Below are 9,815 nucleotides of genomic sequence, written 5' to 3'. Positions count from 1 at the left end.
GTTGGTCACATCCACTCACTAAATCTTCGATTTCTGATGTACAACCCTTGACCAAAAGATAGATCTATGCTTCTATAATCGATCTAGCACGTAAAGTTACAACCTTTACGTGTTTGCATGGGACTTTGAGCTCAAAAGGTCCTTAAACAAGCTCTTACAATGCATGGGGCCTTCTTTGAGTGCAAGAGCCACTCCTTTCTGCCTTGTAACCCCTCTAAGGACCTAGATCCGAAACATCAACTCCAAACCATGATTGCAATCACGGTTGGTGACCAAAATGGATTAGAAAAGCCCTAAAACTCCACAAAATGGGATCTAACAAAAGAACTAACAAGGTATAAACTTTATACCTTCTAAAGACTGCAAATGATGCTCAAAATCGGATCCTTCTAGCCTCCTCTTGATCCTTCAAGCTTTTCCTTCCTTCCTTGGGTCACAAAAGCACCAAAATCACTCCAAATGCCTTAGATTGCTTCAATAACGGCTAGGGTTTGCTATGGGGGTCTTCTGGGAGCAAATGGGACGAAGGAGGCCGAGTTAAGGTGTTTAAATAGTGTGCAAACCCTCGGGTTAGGGTTTTTGTCCAGACAGGGCCTACTCGCCGAGTCCGGGACCCGACTCGTCGAGTCCACAGCTTAAACCCCGCGTCTCATCCCGCTTCTACTCGACGAGTTGGTCCTTCAACTCGCCGAGTCCAAGGCCAAAATGCAAAAATATTAATAAAAGAATACGTACCAAGAACCAGGTGCTACAATCCACAATGCAAAACTTAATGGAATGATTGAATAATTAACTTGGAATCTTATTTGACATTCAATAAATTACTTCCAACTTTTATAAAAAAAATAAAAATAATCTATTAAACTCCATAAATTTCATCCCAATTGCATATTAGTTGAGATTGAAATAGAATGTAACAAAGAGGCGAGTGATCCGAACCTTGTGATTTGTAAATGCAATGTCTACTTGTCTAGTGTCTAGATAAACCCGTCTTCGGACAAATAACCTAAAATGGAGGAAAGACATAGGGGTGACAAGAAGTCTCCTTGCTTTTTGGATCTTAAGATATTTTTAGAATGTTTCCTTCATTTTCTATTTCCACAGGACACCTTTCAGAATTTTCTTTCTTTCTTTCAATTCCTTTCCCACTCGACAACTATGGCTGTCGGAAAATCTCGTGGTAACAAGAGATCTTACGGTGGTTCTTGTTCAGTAACAGCCACAATGCTGGTGTTCGTATTTGTATGCGTTTTTGGTGTATGGATGTTGACCTCTACTACCCTTGTTTCACCCCGAAAGAAGTCTCCCGTACAGAAGGCAGCTTCCTCTTTAGATTCCGTCTTTGAAAACGCTCATCGCAAGACAAATCTACCACGAAAGATCCCTAATCCTGCCGCTACTGTTTTCGAAGATAATCCAGGTGATCTACCAAGCGACGCCATAAAATCGGATGATGATTTGATGGACCAAACAAGGAACGCATCAATGGAAACTGAACATGAACGTGAAATCACCAAGAATGCTGTTGACGACGTCGAGACTGTAAATGAAAACGACGTGGGAAAACAGGAGGCAAAACAAGTTAAAAAGGAGAAACAAAAACAAGAAACAGAAGATACACAAAACACGATTCCTTTCAAACGACATACTGAGAAAACCATAACAGCCAAAAATATCGAGAATGAAGCAGATCAGCAAAACGGAAGAATTGGTCATGAAGAAAGCGATATGAAAAATCAAGAAAACAAACAAAAGGACGCAAACGAAGGTGATGAAAAAGGGAATTTGAAAAACGACCAAGAACGCCATATAACAGATGAAGAACACGAAAAAAGCTCATCAGAGGTGAGTGATGATCATGCACGACACGATGACGATACGCAAATCAAATCCCACTCCATAGCGACAGAGACAAAATCTCAAGTTCGAAATCAAGAATCACAAGAAACAAGCGAACAAATGGAACAAGACAAGATAGAAACCAACACCATTAACACCAAAACACCCGAAAAAGATACTAACGTACATGAAACAACAGCTTCAGAGATAACAACCGATTCAAAGGATTCAAAGCACGCATGGATAACACAAGCTGATCAATCTACAAACCACAACGGGAGATCAAAAGAAGCAGAAGATGATGTAAACACATCTGAATTCAAGTGGGAGTTATGCAATGTCACTGCTGGAACTGATTACATTCCTTGTTTGGATAACGAGAAAGCCATAAAAAAGTTACATGGGAGACACCATTACGAGCATCGAGAGAGGCATTGCCCTGAAGAGGCTCCAACGTGTCTTGTTCCTCTCCCAGAGGGTTACCAGACGCCTATTTCATGGCCTCAAAGTAGAGATAAGGTACATGAACTATATATACTATAATTATATGTTATTATATTAGTATTACATGCATAAATAGTTACAAAAACGCTTAAGGAGTTTTAAGGTTTACAACGCAGATATGGTTCCATAATGTACCACACAAAGGCTTGGCAGAAGTAAAAGGTCATCAAAATTGGGTGAAAGTGACAGGGGAATTCCTTACTTTTCCTGGAGGTGGAACTCAGTTCATCCATGGTGCTATGCATTATATTGATTTTGTGCAACAGGTAAAAATATTACAATATAGGGGTTAATAACAAAAATATAAAAAGGTAATATCAAATATTGACCATATATTCTATGGGTACGTACAGATGGTGCCTGAGATTGCATGGGGAAAGCATACGAGAGTAATATTGGATGTGGGATGTGGAGTAGCAAGTTTTGGAGGTTATCTTTTCGACAAAGATGTACTTACAATGTCATTTGCACCAAAAGATGAACATGAAGCTCAAATCCAGTTTGCTCTAGAGAGAGGAATACCCGCAATCTCAGCTACCATGGGCACTCAACGCCTTCCATTTCCGAGCAATGTTTTCGATCTTGTCCATTGTGCTCGTTGTAGAGTACCTTGGCACAAAGAAGGTACATATAAAGTTCTTCATAACTTGTTAAAATGTTTATTGGGAAAATGACTTACTAGCCCAACAAAGTTTAAAAAATGATCAAAAAAACCGAATCAACTTAACTTTTTGTCTAAAAAAACCCAACTAAATTACCTTTTTGTTCAATTCCATAGAAGTCTAAGAAAAGTAATAGATGACATAAAATGACTTCCTCAATCATGTTTGAAGAGACGAAACATGATTGAGGTTTTTTGAACGGTTTGAAAACTTGGTTGGGTTTTTTTATACAAAAGATTATGTTGGTTGGGTTTTTTTTCAAAAAACAAACCATAATTTAGGTTATTTGAATGGTTTGAAAATTTCGTTGGACTTGTAAGTCATTTTCTCAATGTTTTTTTATACATATTGAAAAACAATCAGAATAATTAAAGTTGCTAGTTTCTTTGCGAAGGTGGTAGGCTTCTTTTGGAGCTCAATCGTGTGCTTCGCCCAGGAGGTTATTTTGTTTGGTCAGCAACACCTGTTTACAAGAAAGACGAAGAAGAAGATGTTCAGATATGGAAAGGTATGTATCATTCGATTAATCTTTCCGAAACTAAATCCAATATCATTATAGTTTTATAATTAATATAACTAATTAACATTCACAAGATCTTGCATTCAGAGATGTCTGCCCTAACAGAGGCCATGTGCTGGGAGCTTATTACTATCAAGAAGGATGCTTTAAATGGAATTGGCGTTGCTATCTATCAGAAACCAGAATCAAATGAATGTTACAATGAAAGAAAGATACAAGAACCTCCAATGTGTAAACCAGATGATGACCCAAATGCGTCATGGTAAATACTAACAACATAAAACTGAGAAAACTCATGCACGACAATCATTCTCATGATTCTCATCTCATATATGTTATAACTAATGGGAATATATAATACTTTCAAAGTGACTTGATTAGGGATTGTTATTGGCAGGTATGTAACACTGCAGACATGTATGCATAAGGTGCCGACTAATGAGAAAGAGCGAGGTTCTCAGTGGCCTGAAGAATGGCCTGCCCGAGTTCAAACACCTCCATACTGGTTAGAGAAGAACCCGATGGGTGTTCTTGAGAAATCAACTCCCACAGATTTTGAAACAGATTATGAACGCTGGAAATGGGTAGTTAGCAAAACTTATATGAGTGGCTTACAAATTGATTGGTCGAATGTAAGAAATGTTATGGACATGAGAGCTTTCTATGGGGGGTAAGTATTGCAGCAGATATTCTTCTTCATCACTTGTCATGTAACAATGGATAAATCTCTTCACTTCATTTCAAATAAGTATAAACATATATTGATCACTATTAATCGACTTTCAATGTGTAGGTTTGCTGCAGCGTTGAAGGACCTCAAACTATGGGTGCTAAATGTTGTGAACGTAGATTCTCCTGACACACTTCCGATCATATATGAGAGGGGTCTTTTTGGGGTTTACCATGATTGGTGTGAATCTTTTAGCACATATCCTCGGACTTACGATCTTCTTCATGCAGATTACTTGTTTTCCAACTTGAAAAAGAGGTGACTCTAGTTGATAAAGTCTCTGTACACACATATATGTACATGTATAGACATGAACTCGTGATCCGGTGATTATGTTTGATATGATGCATGCTTGCAGATGCAAGATCACACCTGTGATCGCAGAGGTAGATAGAATCGTGAGGCCAGGAGGGAAACTGATTATCCGGGATGAATCCACCACAATAGGAGAAATCAAAAATTTGTTGAAGACATTACACTGGAAGGTTCATTTAATTCCTTCCAAGAACCAAGAACGAATACTCAGTGCCAAAAAATCAACATGGAGACCGAAGACTTACGCAGCCCCATCTTGACCTTGATCACTGACCAGATATAGGATTTAGAATCTTAATTTGAGCTCACACCGGGTTTTAATATTGTATCATTTGGTAAAATATAGAAAAATATACAAATTGATAGTATGTGATTCTTAAATATCGTTATGTTCTAGTTTAATGGCTTATCTCATCATCATATCCCATTTTCTAGTTAATTTAATGGCTTACCACATCATCATCATATCCCATTTTCCATACGACTTTAGCATTTCATTGTACCATGCATTGAAATCTAGAAAAGTCAAATAAACATATTTTTAAAAATTAAAAAAAAATGTTTTCTCCCACTAGAAAATCAATGGTCATTTAACTTCAAATCTTCCACCAGGTTGAGTGTTCTCACTTGAATATCAATTAAACATTCCATCTCATTTGACCATTTTATTGACCCCACATACTGATGTTAAAAGTGAAATGTTAATATCCATTACGTCATTGGTTGTTGAGATGATTTCGCTTGGCTTCGTTATTGTGGCGCAGAAGCGTAATACTAATCCTAACATATATGGATTATCAAGAAATATTGCAATAAGAATGCCCAAAATGTTTTGTTTGTATTACTTCTTCATAACTGTTCATATTTGAGAGAATGATAGTACATAAAGGTAACCCCGGGAAATATAAAATCCTAAGAGCATATATACAATGTTATAAACAGGGCCGTTTCAAACATATTTTCGACCCAGGGCGAAAGAAAAAAATGAGCGCTTAAAAAACACAAATGTCATCAAGTTTTTTATAATAAATCAATAATTATTAGAAAATTATTTGTACTATCTTCTAAATATAACAATTTTAAAAAAAAAATTGGGCCCTTTCAAAAAATGGGTCATGGACGGTCGCTCCTATCGCCCACCCTCTCGGATGAGCCTGGTTATAAATGATTATGAACACCTTAACAAAAACACCAAGATTTTAAACATATAATTATCATTCTCAAACATTTTATGGCTTGTTGAAACGTAAATTTCATGTAAATTTTGTCATTGGAACACATTTGGCAAAATTAACTATTTGTACCCAAGTCTCGCTAAGTAACAATACATTTTATTGTATTTATGTAATTATCATGATGGTTTAGGCTATTTTGGGTCAAAGTAAAATGCTTTAAACTGTTTATATTGATATATGTTTTCCCAAGAAGAGCCTTACTTTGATGGATTGTTAAAAAATGTACAAGAAATGGAAACCAAAGAAACAAACCCAAAGATTGTATATCGAACTAATGAATAGGTGATGAATTGGATTTCAACATCCTATGAGGTGTCCTAGGTTAGGGTCTGCCAAGACGGTTGGCAACCCGTGCAATTGCCGAAGGCCTAGGTCTCGGGGGTCCAAAATTTATTGGTTATTTAGTGTATATATATATATATATATATATATATATATATATATATATATATATATATATATATATATATATATATATATATATATATATTAGCTAAATGATTTTTAGAGTTTAAAATTGTTTCAAACTCAAATTAACCCAAAAAATATTGCTAATTAAAGACGTATATAGTGAAAAATAAATGATATTCTTTTGAATATTTATTATAGTTGTTTTTAAGGCCCCTTTTTTTTCTTTTTGTTTTAAGCCCCACATATGTTTGGACCAGCCCTGTACTAGGTCTGTCCTAGGATGCCCAAGTCAAACTACTTATAAAATTCAAAAAAGTGAAGGAAAAACAAATTTTGTAGTCCAACATCTTTGGGGCCATCTTAGGACGCATGTTTGTGATACGATGTGTTTTACGGGCGTTTCAAGTTAAGACGACCTTTTGACATAAATTAACATCAAAACTCAATGTACCGGAATTCCTGGGACTCCATCTAGGTTTCCTAATATTTTCAGTGATGTTGTAGTGTATTTCCATGACGTTAGAGAGCGGGATAAATTTATTAGGAACCATTCCAAGATGCACATGTTGATTTTAACCTCCTATTCATTTTTTTAGCGTCCTTATAAATAGGACGACCTATATTCGTTTCAAGAGACATCCTGTGTGATTTTATTTCACTTTGGCAATTGTCAAACACTTGCAAAGCATACTTAAACCTTATTAATCCATTCTCCTTCCGAAATCAAAGCCTTTATTTAATGAATTCAACGACTTTTATGTAAGATCATCCCAAGTATTTATAACGTCTCACTTTCGAAGATAATTTTTTTTTTCATTTTTATAAAACAACGCTTCATGCATTTGTGTCAAATACCAATGTTTTACATTCAAAAGTAATTTATCTTATTTCAGAGTATATGCGGAAGCAGGTTGGCAATGCATGTGTATAGTCGAGCTTCGTTCTTTTTAACATTTGATGGAGTACCTGAAAAACATTTAATATCAACTGGGTAAGTTCTAGGCTTACACTACAAGAAAAAGACCCTTTTACGACGTGCAAACCACGACACTCATTGATTTATGTTACGCAAAAGAGAGTGACATTAAAAAAGTGTCATCTCTTCAAAAAATTTAAGGATTTACGTCACGCATTATTATGTGCCCTTAAATTTGATGGGTTTTATACAAACAATCATATGTGTACATGCAACCCTAGCATTGGATCTATGTTTTCACTATTAGATACACAACATTATGAACACATAATAAAACCCTAATCATGATTGCTATTTTCGAAATTAACCAAGAAGGTTAGATTACATACCTCTTGTTGTTATATTGTAATAACAACTTGAATCTTCAAACCCTAAGTCTTGAAAGCAAGCACCACAAGTGTAGTGCCTCTAATGGCTTACAAACACCAAGAGCAAATGGAGAAGATATAGAGAGAGAGAGGAGAGGTATACAAATTCGTCCCTAGGAAGCCTTGGGAAGGTATGGACGAAATCATGAGCCAAAGGGATGTTTATATAGGTGTAGAGATAGGGTTTTAGTCCTTATCCTTATCTAGTTGCTTGCCTACCAAGCAACCCATAAGATAAGCCTTGAATCCTTATCATGGACGAATTCTAAGGCCTTATCACCTTAAATTCGTCCAACCTATCCTTAGGATAATCCTTACCCTATTTTGTAACTATCACATAATTACAATTCAGCCCCTCTAGTTTAATTAGTTACACTTGATCACAAAATTAATTCTTAATTAATTATTGACCAATATTAATTAAAAAAAATATGATTTCTCCTTTAATATATTATTCTTATAACATATTAATAAATCATAATGACCTCTTTCTCTATTATTTCTCCAGTCAAGTTGCTTTGGTGAAGGCAACCCAAAAGGACCATGCACAATCGGGTAAAGTATTTACCAATTATGGTTACTGGCTTAGCCACTAATCCAACAAAATTACTGTCTCAAGAAAAAAAAATTAAAACACGGAGGGCGCTTTATTTTAAACGCGCGTCCTCTATACCCATCGCTTTATAATTTTAATGAAACGCACGTTCAGTATAGGGGGAAACGAAATCCCTAAAATTTTGAACACCCTTCTTCTACCTTCTTTCTATCTTTCAACTTCTACCCTCTCCCTCCTTCTCTCTGCTCTCCGATCTGCTTCTCCGTCACTCCTAACCTCCTTATCAGTCTCATCAAATATCGTGTCCCTTCCTTAATACCTTGCGGGAATCTAAAAATTAGAAAACCCCGTCCTCACAATGTCTAAGAAACTAGGGTTTTTTTCATCCCTCGAAGAGCGACCCACATCCTCCATAGATCGATCTCTATTGCTTCATTTCTCATAAGAAATCGAACACTTTACATTCATAGGGCCACAAAATCGACTATTGTTGGAACTAGGGTTTTGGATCTTATTGAAATCGAAGGGTTTCTGGTCACCAGGCCATAGATTTGAAATCAAAGTGTTAGGGTCTCATTTGTCACTGAAATCGAAGGATTGATGCTCACAGGGCCACGAATGCTAAGGTTTTTAGGAAAATCTAGAATCAATCATGTCTAATTCCATCAAGAGATTAGTTATAAATGATAACTATTCTTCGTTCGTGCTCCTCTCCAAGCTAATCGATTTGCTATTTCATAGCAAAGGTAAATAAGATTTCTTTTAGCTATTTTTCGTTACTAGAAATTAGAATCAGAATCGTATTTCCATTCTTGATTCTCATATACTCTAAAAATTATACTCTGACATTGTATAGATCAAAAATTCTAAAACATTTCTTTGCGAAATCTCCCTACATCTTTGTTTTTTGAAATTTATTCTCGAATGCCTTTGGGATTTTACCATTTTTAGGCTTTGGCTTAGAAAATCCTAATGAAAAATTGACATAATCATCCCTGATAATGCATTATCATCCTCATGTTTTCAGTGTATGAATCAAGATGACTTTTTGATATTTGTTCTCTTTATCTCTGTAATTTTGCTTTCAGATTATCATGTAAAGATGAAGTGTATGAGGAGATCATTTAGCAAGAACATTTCCGATAAGGTAATATTTCATTTGAGTTAACTATTAATAACACTTAGTGGCAATGAGATTTGAATGCCACATTTATGGAATACAACATGATCTGTGCTCTATCCAAACCTAGTAATTAAATAGAAAAACTTATTAATGTTGTCTTGCATAGCAAAAAATTTGTACTCTGGTTTTATGTGTAATGAGTTCTATCAACAGATTCTGTTTCAAAAATTATATGTGATATGGCTGTTATTATTGCAGATTATGTTTCCATTCATTGATTGATATATTTTTTGCAAGACATTTGATGACAATGTCTTTCAGTTAAAAATGTGGCATAAGCTTTTGATATCCTAAGTTGTTTACATCAACATGTTGTGAACAATAGTGAAGTTCTTTCAGCAATATACTAGAGGATGAGGTAATTAATACTAATATGTACACACACGCTGTCTGTATAATGAATTGGTATGTTCCTTTTGATGATTTGGTTGTTTGATTAAGCAGGGTGATGAATGTGGTAACCTGGTAGAATTTGGTGCTTCAACTCTCAACGTGAATTACTCATTCAGTAATTTC

At 35.5% G+C, this 9,815-nt stretch overlaps 1 protein-coding gene across 1 annotated transcript; it reads left to right on the top strand.

Annotated features, from left to right (window-relative positions):
• Window positions 1-1,157: 1,157 nt before the first annotated feature.
• LOC145095607 (putative methyltransferase PMT27) lies at window positions 1,158-4,967 on the top strand. Its single transcript, XM_079033458.1, has 8 exons — window positions 1,158-2,358; window positions 2,460-2,609; window positions 2,697-2,967; window positions 3,400-3,513; window positions 3,613-3,787; window positions 3,923-4,195; window positions 4,319-4,513; window positions 4,614-4,967. The coding sequence occupies exons 1-8, from the start codon at window positions 1,159-1,161 to the stop codon at window positions 4,828-4,830; spliced, it is 2,595 nt and encodes an 864-aa protein (XP_078889584.1). The 5' UTR covers window position 1,158; the 3' UTR covers window positions 4,831-4,967.
• Window positions 4,968-9,815: the final 4,848 nt, after the last annotated feature.

Source organism: Lactuca serriola, chromosome 3, assembly GCF_051521515.1.
Source record: "Lactuca serriola cultivar US96UC23 chromosome 3, Lser_US96UC23_V15, whole genome shotgun sequence".
In the NCBI taxonomy this organism is placed as follows: domain Eukaryota; kingdom Viridiplantae; phylum Streptophyta; class Magnoliopsida; order Asterales; family Asteraceae; genus Lactuca; species Lactuca serriola.
Note: the sequence above shows the minus strand (reverse complement) of the source record. Positions and strands in the feature narration are given on the sequence as shown.